At 48.4% G+C, this 16,053-nt stretch overlaps 1 protein-coding gene across 1 annotated transcript; it reads left to right on the forward strand.

Moving 5' to 3' along the window:
• Positions 1 to 1,327: 1,327 nt before the first annotated feature.
• DUSP26 (dual specificity phosphatase 26 (putative)) lies at positions 1,328 to 3,518 on the forward strand. The gene is made up of 3 exons (XM_010838854.1): positions 1,328 to 1,338; positions 2,058 to 2,272; positions 3,319 to 3,518. Exons 1-3 carry the CDS (start codon positions 1,328 to 1,330, stop codon positions 3,516 to 3,518), a joined length of 426 nt encoding a protein of 141 aa, XP_010837156.1.
• The last annotated feature ends 12,535 nt before the right edge of the window (positions 3,519 to 16,053 follow it).

The raw sequence follows: 16,053 nt of genomic DNA on the forward strand, positions 1-16,053 counted from the left end.
TGAGAGGCGCCCTGGAGGAGCCGCCCGCCGTCCAGCACCCCTTCCTCAACGTCTTCGAGTTGGAGAGGCTGCTGTACACCGGCAAGACCGCCTGTAACCACGCCGACGAGGTCTGGCCAGGCCTCTACCTCGGAGACCAGTAGGTACCGGGCAGACTGGGGCCACGGCTGTGTGTGCGCGCGTGTGAGCGTGTGTGCAAGAAGAAAGGAGAAGGGTGGCAGAGAGGCGTGGAGTTGTGCTGTTGGTTCCATGTTGAGGATGGAAGGGAGGGGGTACATGGGTAGAGTGGAGGCTGGAGGGTTAGGGAGAGTGAACAGGATTACGTACATGCTAAGTCACCTCAGTCGAGTTGGACTTTTTGCGACCCCGTGGACTGTAGGTCTCCAGGCTCCTCTGTCCATGGGATTCTCCAGGCAAGAATGCTGGAGTGGGTTGCCATGCCCTCCTCCAGGGGATCTTCCCAGCCCAAGAATCGAACCCATGTCTCTTAGGTAGGACAGGATTACTGATAGACCCAATTCTGGACAGACAGGCTCTGTTCAAGTAATCATGTCATTCATTTAACACAATGCATGAGCATTTTCATATGCCAGTGCTGTGGGCTGGACATCATAGATGACTTATCTGACCTTCCATCTTTGTGCCCTGAGAAAAAGCTATCACTGGGGCCAGGAACAGTGGGTGGTAAGACGAGGGGTGCCCCAGGTGACATTAATGGTAAAGAACCTGCCTGGCAATGCAAAAGATGTAAGAGACATGGGTTCGATCCCTGGGTCGGGAAGATCCCCTGGAGGAGGGCATGGCAGCCCACTTCAGTATTCTTTCCTGGAGAAGCCCATGGACAGAGAAGCCCGGTGGGTTACAGTCCACAGGGTCACAAAGAGTTGGACTGAAGCGACTGCCTTAGCACATATAACAAAAAGGTGGACCAACCCAAGCCATAGAGTATGCAGAGGCTCTGCCAGATGGGGGCGACAGAGAGACAGGAGTCAAAGAGAAAGGAGGCCCTACGGGTCTTTTCAGACACCTTTAGAGCCTACAAGGAGTTTTTCACAGGCTTTTTCTCTGTTAATCTTCACGATAGCCTGGTGAGATAGGTACCACTATCCCCAGGTTACACAGGAGGAATTGGAAGCTCAGAGAAGCTGGGACTGGCCCAAGGTCCCACGGGGCGTAAGTAGCAGAGCCCAGGACTTAGAGGTTCAAGTTCAGGGTGCTTTCTGCCCTAGGAGTTGGCACTAGACAGGGCATTCGATATGACCCTGTTGGCATGAGCTGAGGGCTGTGAACCATGGAAACCCCTGCAGGTGACACCCACAGGGTAACCATGGGCTTGGAGTAACTGGCAAAACACAAGAAGATTCTGGGCATCAGAGAGAGTCTAAATGGGAAAGGGACTTCCCTGGCTGTGCAGTGTTGAGGACTCCCTGCTTCCACTTTAGTGTGCACAGGTTTGATCCCTGGTCGAGGAACTAAGATCCTGCAGGCCGCATGGGACAGCCAGAAAAAAAAAAGTTTTACAAAAATAAAGTAATGGGGGAGTGGTGAGAACCATAGCAATTCAAGGTTACCAGGTTAAACGTGAGCTGCTCCAACAAGCCGTCCAGTGTCCAGATCCTCCCTGCCACGTCCAGACCCATCCACTGACCTCCTCTCTCTACCTGAATGCCCTGGTGTGAAGAAAACCCCTCTCTCCCAAGATGCCCCAATCTTTCTCCAGCTAGATTCCACCGTTGGCAGGTACTTCCTTCCACGAAATACAAACCCTGTTGATCTTTCTCACGGATCAAGTATTAATAAAATCCTGTGGCCTCCGAGCATCTTTCAATATGTTATCAGGGCTGCAGTTTGCTCTTCTCTTGCCGAGGCCAAAAATCTCTCCAGGACTCCCCAGCTTTGCTCCAGGACAAGACTCAGAGTCATTGCGCATCTCGGGTCCTCAGGAAGTGAAGGGAAGGCCTGGAGTGATGTTGGCCGGGTGGTGATCAGAGTACCGACCAGGGTGTCTGGTCCCACTGCCCAGCCTCACTCCCTCTAACCTCCGCTCCTCAATGCAGGGAAATAGCCAACAACCACCGGGAGCTGCGTCGCCTGGGCATCACGCACGTCCTCAACGCCTCTCACAGCCGGTGGCGAGGGACGCCTGAAGCCTACGAGGGGCTGGGCATCCGCTACCTGGGTGTCGAGGCCCATGACTCGCCGGCCTTCGACATGAGTGTCCACTTCCAGGCGGCCGCTGACTTCATCCACCGGGCGCTGAGCCAGCCAGGAGGTAGGAAGGGAGGGGAGCGAGGCAGAGGGGTGGACCCACGGACGCTGATTTAGAGCAAAGCCCAGGACTCTGGGTGTGGAGAGAGAAAGAGACTTGAATGGTGTGATGAGATGCTCAGAAAAGAAAACTCTTCTCTCAACCATCTTTTCAACGCAGTCCGTAAAAAGAAGGAAATAATCCCAAATGTCGGGAGAGTGGCAAATTGCCCCTGGGCGGGAAGATTATGGGAGATATATGTTTTAATTGTTGCCTTCTTTATACATTTCTAGACTTTCTAACGATTCTTGCTTTGCCTGTCTTGCTTTAGTGATCAGAAAAAAAAAAATATATATATATATATTTAAGATACAAAAATATTTTGTTTTTTAAAGTAAAAAGTATTTTGTTTAAAAAATATAAGATGTATTGGGACTTCCCCAGTGGCTAAGACTGCTGTTCATCGCAGCGAAAAAATAAGAAAATATTTTTTAAAATAGGAAAAAATATATACTGATCACCCACACCCGCCCTCCCCCCAGAATGGATGGGAGCCTGAGGAAGGGCCAGGTTAGACACAAAGGATTTTCCATGGATGCACTCAGCAAGTATCAAGTGGAAACTCTACTTGGTACAAAGCTCAGTTTTGCATTAATCTTGAGTCTCTCCCTTCAAGCTCTTTTTTTTTTAAGCTCTATGTTATCTTTTAAATATTTATTTGTTTATTTATTTGGCTGTTCTGGGTCTTAACTGTGGCATGCGGGATCTAGTTCCCTGATCAGGTCTTGAACCGGGGCCCCCTGCATTGGGAGCTTGGAGTCTTAGCGACTGGACCACCAGGCAAGTCCCTCTTCGAGCCCATTTTGGGTATATTGATGCTGAACTGCTACAGGTTTTCCATGTCTTCCCGTCTGTGTGCCCCCGTTTGCTGGGATTCAGATTCTTACCATCTCCCCATCTGTGCCTCCGAGCATCTCTGCTTACCTGTCTTCCTCCTCACCTGCCCCCAGCCTCCTCCAGCCCAGCGCACAGTCCCCTAGCTGCCTCTCTCCGTCTGTCTGTGTTCACAGGGAGGATCCTGGTGCACTGCGCCGTGGGAGTAAGCCGCTCGGCCACCCTGGTGCTGGCCTACCTCATGCTGTACCACCGCCTCACCCTTGTGGAGGCCATCAAGAAAGTCAAGGACCACCGAGGCATCATCCCCAACCGGGGCTTCCTGAGGCAGCTCCTGGCCTTGGACCGCAGGCTGCGGCAGGGGCTGGAGGCGTGAGGGGTGGGGGAGGGCGGTCAGGCCGGGCCTGTGGGTCCCTGGATCCCAGCTGGACAGCAGAGGCCCAGGGGGCAGGTGGGGGGGAACTGAGTGAAGCCATTCTCTCCTTAGAGGGCTGGGACGTGACCCCAGACCACAGCTGCTATCTGTTGCAAGGGGATGGGGAGGGGTGAGCTGGGCAGGATGACAGCCACCTAGCAGGGAGCAGACCAGGGAGGGAGGCAGCTAGGGTCCTGGATTCCAGGCAGGGTGGTCCCAGAGATTCAAGGCCCCTTCCCCTCTTTGTGCTCAAGTGTTCCCCTCCCTCTATGATATGGACCCGCTCTGCCCTGTGCCCCTGCGGGGACAGCAGGGAGGCGGCAGGCACGGCTGTGACGATGTCGAGTTGTGTAGGGCCAGGAGCAGAGAGACAGACGGTGATGAGATGGTGAGAAAAGCTGAGAGAAGCCTACAGACTTGTTACTCCAAACACGGCAGGAAGAGGTGTGGGAGGCTTAGCGCCATGCCAGTGGGTGCTGGTCGTGGCCCAGAAACAGCAGAGGTGCATGACTGCGAGTCTATCACTGATCACTCGCTTACTGGATCCAAGTGTCTCCAGGAAAAATAAAACGGTGAAAACGACGCGAGCCTCTTGAATCACTGACGGCTTGTCTGAGTCTGCAGCTGTCTTCCTGAGGGCAGTCCCTGGCTCCCTCCTAAGGGTCATGGGCCCCCACCAGCCCTAGTGCCTCCAGCGGTTCTTAAGGGGGATCATCCCTGGTGGCTCGGACAGTAAAAAAAATCCTCCTGCAATGCAGGAGACCAGGGTTCGATCTCTGGGTCTGGAAGATCCCCTGGAGAAGGACATGGCAACCCACTCCAGTCTTCTTGCCTGGAGAATTCTATGGACAGAGGAGCCTGACGGGCTACCGTCCATGGGATCGCAAAGACTCGGACACAACTGAGCAACTAACGTTTCCAGTTTTTAAGGGAGTTTGCTCCCAAGTCTGATTCCACATGCCAGCTGTAAGGGATATCTTGTTATTTCCATTTATGTCCACACGGGGACAGCAGAGGACCAAAAAGTCAGAGTTGCAACCTGGATTAGGACTCGGCACACTGGTAACTTCGAAGCTTAAAATATGTCTCTGTTCACAAACTCCAGGGTGTAAGAAATACTGGGGTGGTCCAAAAATCCCGAATGAGCTTTTTGGCAAACGCAATATAGTTTATTTTCAAAAAGGCAGCTTGCTTTCTATATCAAGTCCCCCATTCTCTTGGAAGAGCAGAATATTCATCTTAAATCAATCCCAGCCCTAAATCATGGGTTGGGTTTTTGTGTCGTGCCAAGAAATTGGAGACCAGGGGAGGGGAGGGGATGTGATTGCTTCCTCTTCTAATCTTTCCAGGTTTTCCTCCGAAGAGGGTAACATAATCCCCCTAGTAAATCTAGGCCAAAAATAGAGTCAACCACCAGAGCAAATAGTATGGTCTTTTTTAATATTCCAACTGCCAAACTGCGAGCCACCACAGCCTTCTCTCTTTTTTTTTTCACCACATCCTTCTTTTTAAAAGGGTGTGTTTCCCAGAAATTCCCTGGCAGTCCAGTGCTTAGGACTCTGCGCTTTCACTGACAGAAGGCACAGGTTCAATCCCTGGTCAGAAAACTAAGATTCCCGTGGCCAAAACAAACAAACAAAAACGGGCGGTATGTTCCCAGAACATCTGCATGAGTGGAAGAAGAGGATGGGATGTAAAAGGAAGTGAAAAATACAGGAGAAAAATCACTTAATATGACTAAAGCATAGACTCTACCCCAAAGTACAGAAACTCAGAATCTCAAAGCTCAAAGACGCCTTCACAGATGAATGATTTCCACTCTCCACAGGCATAAATAAATTGCCTTTTCAATAAGTCACTTGATGATAGTTATCAAGCATTTATTTGCTTGGCCATTTTTTGTCTTTTTAACTGAAGCAAAAAGAGATTATTTTGATTTGTTTATTGACCACATTGCAAGGCAGATGGGATTTTAGTTCCCTGACCAGGGGTTGAACCCATGCCCCTTGCATGGAATCTTAACCACTGGCCCACCCAGGAAGTCCCTTGCTTGGCCATTTTTGATGGTCGGGAATCATTACATGTTACTAGCTCTTAGTGTTAGAAAGCTCTCGTTTGACACTTGCATCCCATAATCACATTACAATAGTGGGAAGTGGGAAGATCTGACAGCTAGGACCTTTGGCCCCAGCACACAGCCATGAGGGTGTTGGTGACCCCAGCTCCTCTGCCCATGGGATTTCCCAGGTGAAAATAATGGAGTGGGTTGCCATTTCCAGGGGATCTTCCTGACAGATGGATCCAACCCAGGTTTCTTATGCCTCCTGAATTGGCAGGCAGATTCTTTACTACTAACACCACCTAGGAAGCCATATGTATATATACATATCTCCCATATATATGTATGTATATGTATATATATCTCCCATATATATGTAAATATTATTATTATTATTTAATAACAAAAGCCATATTGTGGCTCTGGCCCAGGCACTCTTCTGTCTTTGCAGATATTAGGTCATTTAATCCTCATTAAAACTCACGTGAAGTGATTTCCTTGTCAATGTGTAGAAACAAGGAAATTGAGGTTAAGTAATTTTCCTAAGGATAAAGAATTTGCCTGCCAGTGCAGGAGACGCGAGAGACATGGGTTTGATCTCTGGGCCGGGAAAATCCCCCTGGAGTAGGAAGCGGCAATCCACTCCAGAATTCTTGCCTAGAAAATCCCGTGGACAGTGGAGCCCAAGGGCTCCAGGCCATGGAGGCCACGGAGATTCAGAGAGGACTGAGCACACGATACACACAGAGAGTAAGCAGAAGAGCTCAGACTCCAGCCCGGGAGCTCTGGCCATCACCCTGGTGTACGGCCCTTCACCTCCACCATTTAAGGGTACGTGTGTGTTTTGGGGACCTACAGGGGTCAAGAGACAGAAGGGAAGGGCATAGTCCGGTGACCACACAGAATCCTTTCTCCCCTCCAGGGGGGCTGAGGGGGACACCTGTCACAGATGGGTCTCACTCAAACCTGCCCTAAGTGAAGTTGATCAGTCGTGTCCGACTCTGTGACTGCATGGACTGTGTAGCCTACCAGGCTTCTCCATAAATGGGATTTTCCAGGCAAGAGTACTGGAGTGGGTTGCCATGTCCTTCTCCAGGGGATCTTCCCGACCCAGGGATCGAACCCGGGTCTCCCACATTGCAGGCAGACGCTTTACCCTCTGAGCCCCCAGGGAAGCCACCACCTGCCCAAACCGGCATTAAAAGTCCATGCTCCTGGGACTTCCCTGGTGGTCCAGTGGCTAAGACTCCACTGTCCCCATGCAGGGGGCATGGGTTCAATCACTGGTCAGGAAACCAGGTCCCACGTGCTGCAGCTAAGGTTGCCACATGCCGAAACTTAGACCCAGCACAAAGAAAAAATACATTAAAAACAAAAAAAATCCAGCCTCCTGCATCCAGTTCTCGCACAATGGACCCGTTGGACCCAAGCATAGAACTTGAAAATGAACAGGAATAAACGCGCTCTTGTTAGACGCAGCCTGTTCCTCTAACCAGCAGAGCCTCCTGCCCCCGGGGAACGGTGACTCAAGCCTAAGTCATCGCCCTCCCAGCCGGCCCCGTCCAGTGTCGACTAAAACCCTTGGGGCTGGCCCCAGGGCCCTTGGCGACTCTCGGGAGAAGGAGGAATGTTTGCCTGGTCCTTCACCCTGTGACTAATCCCAGCTGAGAAGCTGCTCAGGGAGCGGCAGTGAAGAGAGAGCTTCTGTTTCTGCGCGTCACGGCAGCAGATGGAGCCAGAAAGCAGACTGGCAGCTGAAAATATCACTGCTGGAGAGAACGCAGCCACACCTCACTGAAAGGCCCCCTACAAACAGATCCCTTGGAAAAAGGAAGCTTCGTGCGCTGTTGGTGGGAATGTAAATTGGTGCTGCATTGGAAACCAGTATGGGAGATTTCTTCAAAAAAAATTGAACTACTGTATCATCCAGCAATCCTACTCCTCAGTATTTACTGAGGGGAAAAAAATGAAAGCATTAATTCAAAAAGACACCTGCACCCCAATGTTCATAGCAGCATTGTTTACAGTAGCCAAAATATGGAGACAAACTAAATGCCTGTCAACAGATAAATAGATAAAGAAGATGTGGTGTATATACCCAATAGAATGTTGTTGTTGTTTAGTCGCTAAGTCATGTTGGACTCTTTTGTGAACCCATGGACTGTAGCTTGCCAGGCTCCTCTGTCCATGGCGTTTCCCAAGCAAGACTACCGGAGTGGCTTGCCATCTCCTTCTCTAGAGGATTTTCCTGGCCCAGGGACCCAACCCAAGTCTCCTGCATTGCAGGCAGATTCTTTACTGCTGAGCCACCAGGGAAGCCCAGTTAAAAACTCAGCCATTAAAAACTAATAAAATTTTTCCATTCACAACAATGTGCATGGACTTGCAAGGTATTCTGGTGAGTGAAATAAGTCGGACAGAGACAGACACTGTATGATATCACTTACATATGAAGTCTAAAAAATAAAGCAAAATAGGGAATATAACAAAGCAGAAACAGACTCACAGATCTAGAGAGCAAATTAGTGATTACCAGTGGGGAGAGGAAAGTGGGAAGGAACACAGTAGGGCAGGGGCTAAGAGGCACAAACTACTATATATAAAATAATTAAGTTACAAGGATATATTGTATAGCACAGGGAATATAGCCAATATTTTATTATTAACTATAAATGGAATATAACCTTTAGAAATCGTGAACCCCTATGTTGTACACCTGAAACTTATGTGATATTTAAATCAACTATACCTCAACTAGAAAGAAAATAGAAAAAAAAAAGAAACATATTTTAAGGAAAAGGAAGCCTGAACAGAAAAAGAGTGGGCTAGATTATGCAGAAAGATAAACCCTATTTATCATAAGTTTCTGTCCTCAGAACTTTTTTTTTTTTTTTGCAGAAGAAGAAATGAGCAAACAATGGAAAAGTTTAGGGAAAAGCCCTGTTGATTCTCTGAACCCCAGAATCTCTGAATATATTACCTCTGTGGCAAAGGGTATTTTGCACGTGAAATTAAAACCAAAACCTTGGGATCCCCCTGGTGATCCAGGGGTTAAGAACCTGCCTGCCAATGCAGCGGATATGGGTTCGACCCCGGGTCTGGGAAGATCTGACCTGCTATGAAGCAACTAAGCTTTTGTGCCACAACTACTGAGCCTGAGCTCTAGAAGCCTCCGACTGCAACAAGAGAAGTCAGAGCAACGAGAAGCCCGAGCACGAAAACTAGAGAGTAGCTTTGCTCTCCCTGCTCACCGCAACTAGAGAAAGCCTGTGTGCACTAATGAAGACCCAGCACAGTCTTTAATTACTTTTAAAAACCACGCAGACTCATGGTGGGAAGATTCCACTGAAGTATCCAGTGAGGCCTGATCACATGAGTCCTTAAAAAGCACAGAACCTTTTCAAACTGAGCTGGGAGATTTGTTCTGAGGACCCATTGCTGTCTTTGAAGACAAGGATGGGAGCTGTGGTGTAAGCAATGTGGGCACTTCCAGAAGCTGGAATAGGCAAGAAAATGGATTCTCTCCTAGATCCTCCAGAACAGAAGGTAGCCAGCTGACAGAGCTTGATTTTAGCCCGGTGAGTCTCATGCCAGTTTTCTGACCCACCACACTGTAAGATAATAAATATGCATTGTTCAAGCCATGAAGTTAGCGGCGATTGGTTACAACAGCAGTGGGAAACTGATCAGAGCCCCTTGACATGCCGTGAACTCCACTTGGAAATGCCAGCACTCATCTCTGACTTGGCTTAAAAATTGAGAACTAGCAGGATTTCCCTGGTGGTCCAGTCGTTGGGACTTTGCCTTCCAGTGCAGGGCGGGTGCAGGTTTGATCCTTGGTCAAGGAGCTAAGACCTCTCATGCCTGGGGGCCAAAAAACCAAAACATAAAACAGAAGCAGTGTTGTAACATTCAATAAAGGGTTCACATTCAAAAAAAAAAAAATCTGTAAGAGAAAAACTAAGAATTGGTGACACACAGAGGGAGAAAGATGTGTTGGGCAAGGGCACTGCATCACTGAGCAAAACCCACCAGCAGAGGGTATTTTGTTTTCCATGCAACTTCTCGATAACCAGGAAATGTTGCACAACATTCGGATTTCCAGTCTCTTAAAATGTGGAACGGCACCGTGGGCCCACGTCTGCACGTGGCGAGTCTGAGCAGGGGCAGTCCCAGTGGGACAAGGACAAGCCTGCCCTCCAGTCACCGCTGCCCATAGCCTTTTTCTCACACTGGATCTGCCCCCCCGCCCCCTCCCCCCACCCCGGAGATTGTTTGCCTCCAACCCTGGGGGTAAATCGACCTTCCATCACTATGTCGTAACGTCTTACCCAGAAATGTAAGAAGCCTGGGAAAGTGCACTGGCCCTCATCTTCTCCCAATCTCCACCCCGCCCCGGCCATTCGTTTGGGTTTATTTCTTAAGTAGATGTCTATTTTTTAAATTTTAATTTTATTGGAGCGTAGTTGATATACAGTGTCGTATTACCTTCAGGTGTACAGCAGAGTGAGTCAGGTATACTTATACATGTATTCATTCTTTTTTAGCTTCTTTCCTCACGTAGAGTATGAGTGTACTCTTCGCAGAGTGCTGAGTCGAGTTCCCTGTGCCGTCCGATAGGTCCTTATTGGGTATCTATTTCCTATCTGGTGGTATGTGTGTGTTTATGCCGAGCTCCTGATTTATTCTTCCCTGCCACACCTTTGGTAACCATACATTTGTTTTTGATATCTGGAAGTCTGTTTCTGCTTTGTAAGTAACTTCATTTGTATATATCTTTTAGGTTTCACATATATGCGATATCATATATTATTTTTCTTTGTCTGACTCATTTCACTCCATATGATAGTCTCAAGGTCCATCCACGCTGCAAATGGAATGGTTACACTCTTATTTATTTATTTGGCTGTGCTGGGGCTTAGTTGCATAGCAAGAAGGATCTTTAATTGTGGCGTGAGAACTCTTAATTATGGTACGTGGGATCTAGTTGCCTCATCAGGGATCACACCCGGGCCCCCTGCACTGGGAGTGTGTAGTCTTGGGAGCCACTGGACCACCAGGGAAGTCCCTCATTCTTTTTTATGACTGAGTAACATTCCAGAGGTCTGTCTAGTCAAGACTATGGTTTTTTCAGTAGTCATGTATGGATTTGAGAGTTGGACTATAAAGAAAGCTGAGCACTGAAGAATTGATGCTTTTGAACTGTGGTGTTGGAGAAGATTCTTGAGAGTCCCTTGGACAGCAAGGAGATCCAACCAGTCCATCCTAAAGGAAATCAGTCCAGAACATTCATTGGAAGGACTGATGCTGAAGCTGAAACTCCAATACTTTGGTCACCTGATTCAAAGAACTGACTCATTGGGAAAGACCTTGATGCAGGAGGAAAAAGGGACAACAGAGGATGAGATGATTGGATAGCATCACCAACTCGATGGACATGAGTTTGAGTAAACTCTGGGAGATGGTGATGGACAGGGAGGCCTGGTGTGCTGCAGTCCATGGAGTCGTAAAGAGCTGGACACGACTGACCGACTGAACTGAACTGAACATTCCATTGTCTATTTGTACCACATCTTCTTTATCCACTCATCCATCAATGGACATTTAGGTTGCTTCCATGTCTTGGCTATTGTAAACAGTGCTGCAGTGAACACAGGGCTGTGTGGATCTTTGGATTATGGTTTTCTTCGGATATATGCCCAGGAGTGGGACTGCCCCAGCCATTCTTAGAATGCTGTTTGTGGGCAGTGGTTACCAGCCTTCTGAATGGACTGGGATTGTTCCTTAAGGTCTCTGCCAAATTCCACTTCTTCTGGAGCCAGCCTGGGAGAAGGTGGCTGACACCCCCAAATCTCTCTGGAAAGAACCTAGGAATCAGGGAGGGGAATATTTACCCATGCAGGAGCCAGCTTTCGATGGTCATGGACTAAAAGAAAGGACCTCTCGTCTCCCTAGGTAACTTTCCCTATGGCAGTCTGTATTCTTGAGAATTCTGAGAATTGGGGTAGGGAAAAATCAGAGTGGAGAGGCTTGTCCCCTTTCAATCACTGAGGGTTACTCACAAACCGGACCAAAGCTGAGCAAGTCAGAGCCTGAGCTCCTAATCCATTTGAAGCCAGTGACAGCACAAAAGAGGACAAGAGGGTTAGAAAAAGCATCAGCCTGGGAGGGGAGGCTGCTTGCTCTGAGAATTTCCATGTCTCCTTCTGAGGGGTGGACCTCAAGGCCATCTGTGGTGTGCTGGCCTTCTGGATCATGCCTTCAGAGCTCCTCACTTAGACCCTGGTCCAAGGGTGGGGCAGGGTAGGGGGACCCTCACTTGCCTTAGGAGAAAGGAGAGATACATCACAAGATCAGAAAAGGGATGAAGTGAGATGAGGCTAGAGACCCAGGGCAAAGGCTCATTTCATCTTCCTCCACCAATACCTGCCAGATACAAGCCTCCAGCTGCCTAGAAAGATGGAGCTGTGATCCAGCCCAGGGCAGGGAACACAGGTGAGTGATCAGAGCCTCAGAAATACCAGAACTGGAAGGAGACCAGGAGAACATCTCACTTGGGGGCTTTCTGATCATGCCTTACAGACCTCTAGTGCTTGAAACAGTTTTCTGTGGGCCCACTGATGGGATGGGGGAAAGTCAGAGAGAAACTCCACAGGATTCAAACAGATCAGTTCTGTTTTTATATCTCTATTGCACGCAGTGTCTGCTTTTAAATATTACTTAACAAACATTCTGGCATACACACACACACACACACACAAATTGAAAACCACCAAGCTTATCCAATCCTTCATTTTATTTTTAATTAAAAAAAAAATAGGTTAGCTCATTGGGAAAATAATTTGAAAAAGAATAGAGACAGGTATCTGTATAATTGAATCACTTTATTGTATACCTGAAACTAAAGCAACATTGTTAATCAACTACTGATGCTGTTTAGAAGCTAAGTGGTATCCAATTCTTTGAGACCCTGTGGACTGTAACCCACCAGGCTCTTCTGTCCATGGTTTTTCCAGACAAGAATACTGGAGTGGGTTGCCATTTCCTCCTTCAGGGAATCTTCCCAACCCAGGGATCGAACCCGAGTCTCCTGCACTAAGCAGGCGGGTTCTTTACTGATGAGCCACCATACTACAATATAAAATAAAAAGTTAAAAATAAAAAGTCAGTTAGCAAACATCATGTGCAATCATCTTCGTTTTTGTTTTTAGTTTATTTTGGCCCAGCCATGTGGCATGCAGGATCTTAGTTTCCCAACCAGGGATTGAACCCCTACCCTTGGCAGTGGAAGCACAGAGGCTTAACCACCGGCCTTGGAAAAGTGTCACTACAAGTCACAGAGAAGGTGCCAAAACTGGGTTGGGCACAGGCAGGATAGGTTGCTGGGCCTCCATCCACCCAATTCCATCCTTCATGTCCTCCTGTTACTATAGATCTGCCCAGAGCTTCAGGGCAATTGTCTAGCCTGAGACTCCATTCTTCAGGCTTCTTTGCAAATAGGTGTGACCTGGTGACTAAGCTCTCACCAGTGGAATGGGAACAAAAGTAAAACTTGAATTCCTACAAGGAAAATGCCGTCTTTCCGCTCTTTCGTCCCCTCCCACAGGGTTAGAACACAGGCTACGTGACTGGTCAGTTGGCTTCTCACAGACAAACAAGGAACATATCCTAGCACGGGGCGGAACAGCGAGAGCATGGAACCCGGGTCTCTGCATGGTTTTGTGAAGCAGAATTCACCTCCTCTCTTTGGAATATTCCTGAGACAGAAATAAACTGGAGGGTCAGAACCACTGCATTCTCACATCTCTCTGTGACAGTGGCCGTCGTATTTGTCTCTGGCTCAATAACAAATTACCCCTCAAACTCAGTGGCTTAGAACAGCACACACTGAGTGTCTCCCAGTTCCTGTGGGTCAGGAATTCAGGAGCAGCTGAACTGTGTGATTTTGCCTCAGGGTCTCCCAAGAGTCTGCAGCCAGGACATGGGCAAAGGCAGAATGTCCGCTCACACAGCTGCTAGAGAGACCTCTGTTCCCTGCCGTGGGACGTCTCCACAGGTGAGTGTTCGTGGGACATGAGTTCTGGCCTCCCCAGAGCAAGTGACCAGAGGGAGACAGACAGACAAAAGCAGGAAGAGAAGAAGCAAGAGAGAAAGAAATTACAGTGAAGTTTTATAACCCAGTCTCCGGAATCAACGACCATCATCTCTACTTCACTCAGCTTGTTTCTAACAAGTACAAGTCAGTCCAGCCCGATCTCAAGACAATGGGAAGCAGGCTCTCTGTTCTGCTGTTGCCTTGTTTTGCCATTTCATTTTATTTATTGGGCTGCGCCGGGTCTCAGCTGTGGCATGCAGGATCTTCCTAGTTGCCACAGGTGGGATGTAGTTCCCTGACCAGGGATCGAACCCAGGCCCCCTGCATTGGGAGCATGTAGACTTTGCCACTGCGCCACCAGGAAAGCCTCAGGTTCCCCATTTTTAAGGGAGGAGTATTTTAAAATGAATGGATGGGGACTTCCCTGGTGGTCAGGTGGTTGAGACCTCACTTTCTAATCAGGGGGTGAGGGTTGGATCCCTGATCGGGGAACTAGATTCCAAATGTCTCATGGTGTGGCCAGAAAAAAAAACAAAAAGTAAAAAAAATAACCTTACCCTGAGGGTTCTGATGAAGAATCCATGAAAAACGTGAAGTACTGAAGCCCGGGCTTGGCAGGCAGCAGGTCCTCTGCCCACGGTGTTTTTCTCTCAGCCTCTGTTTCATTCTCCAATCTCCACTCTCACATGTGGGATGATGGTTCCGCTCTGGCCTAGAAGATTCCTTCGTTCCAGAAATCCTAATTCACAGCAGGGCTGTGAAGGATCCCTGGGAAACCAAGCTAGCCTGTTTCCTCCCAGCCTCCGCTGGCACCTAGAAACTTCATCAGGAATGCTTAGGTGATACCTGGGGAGAGTGTGGGCATCACCCCAGAACTGACGATCCTCTAGGAGAGAGGAAGGAAGCTTTGCTTCCAGGGTCACACCAAAGCCTTATTCTCTCTCTTTTTTCTCTTTGGCTGTGCTGCAAAGCGTGTGGGATCTCAGTTCCCTCACCAGGGATCAAACCTGAGTCCCCTGTACTGGAAGCTTGAAGTCGTAACCACTGGACCACCAAGGAAGTTCCCTTATTCTCTTTATTGGATTTCCCAGGTGAGTTGGGAGGGGCAGCATGTGGGTGCGTGCAAAGTCACTTCAATCATGTCTGACTCTTTGCGACCCCATGGACTGTAGCCCACCAAGCACCTCTGTCCATGGGATTCTCCAGGCAAGAATACTGAAGTGGTTGCCATTCCCTTCTCCAGGGGGTCTTCCTGAACCAGGGATCAGACCCAAATCTCTTAAGTCTCCTGCAGTGGCAGCTTCTTTACCACTAGCGTCACCTGGGATGCAGGAGTGAGTGAGTGAAAGTTGCCCAGTTGTGTCTGACTCTTGGCGACCCCATGGACTATAGAATCCATGGAATTCTCCAGGCAAGAGTACTGGAGTGGGTAGCCATTCTCTTCTCCAGGGGATCTTCCCAACCCAGGGATCGAACCCAGGGGCAGGGATAAATTGCTGCTCCTGTACTACAGCTAGAGAGTAGACCCCACTTGTCGCAACGAGAGAAAAGCCTGTGCAGCAACGAAAACCTAACTCAGCCAAAAATAAATAAAAGGGAAAAAAAGTTGCATCAATCATCCTAAAAACATTCTGGTATGGAGACTTCCAGAGGAAGGCTGGATCTTCTAAAAATTAAATGAGGGAAAGGCCTCGTTAGCCTGAATATATAATAAATAACTCTAAACTGCTTCAAAGAATTGAATATTCTTACGAAAGTTGTTCTCTTAAAAAATGAAAAGACTTGGGGAAATATGACAATGTGTCTAATTGTGAAGTATGACATGTTTATTTGGGGTCAATTACCACTTTTTACTGGGCTTCCCCAGTTTAAAAAAAAAAATCTGCCTGCAATGCAGGAGACATGAGAGATTCAGGCTTAATCCCTGGGTTGGGAAGAGTCCCTGGAGAATGACATGGCAACCCACTGCAGTATTCTTGCCTGGAGAATTCCTTGGACAGAGGAGCCTGGCGGGCTACAGCTCATGGGGTCGCAAAGAATCCGAGACAACTAAAGTGACTTAGCCCGAGTATGAATCTTTTTATAACCAACATGGTTAGCATTCTCTTCCACATTTTAGGGCTGGATATGGAGGCGGGTCAGAGAAGGCAATGGCACCCCACTCCAGTACTCTTTCCTGGAAAATCCCACGGACGGAGGAGCCTAGTAGGCTTCAGTCCATGGGGTCGCTGAGTCGGACACGACTGAGCGACTTCACTTTCACTTTTCACTTTCATGCATTGGAGAAGGAAATGGCAACCCACTCCAGTGTTCTTGCCTGGAGAATCCCAGGGATGGGGCTG

The sequence above is a fragment of the Bison bison genome, unplaced genomic scaffold, assembly GCF_000754665.1.
Source record: "Bison bison bison isolate TAMUID 2011002044 unplaced genomic scaffold, Bison_UMD1.0 scf7180017864105, whole genome shotgun sequence".
NCBI lineage: Eukaryota > Metazoa > Chordata > Mammalia > Artiodactyla > Bovidae > Bison > Bison bison.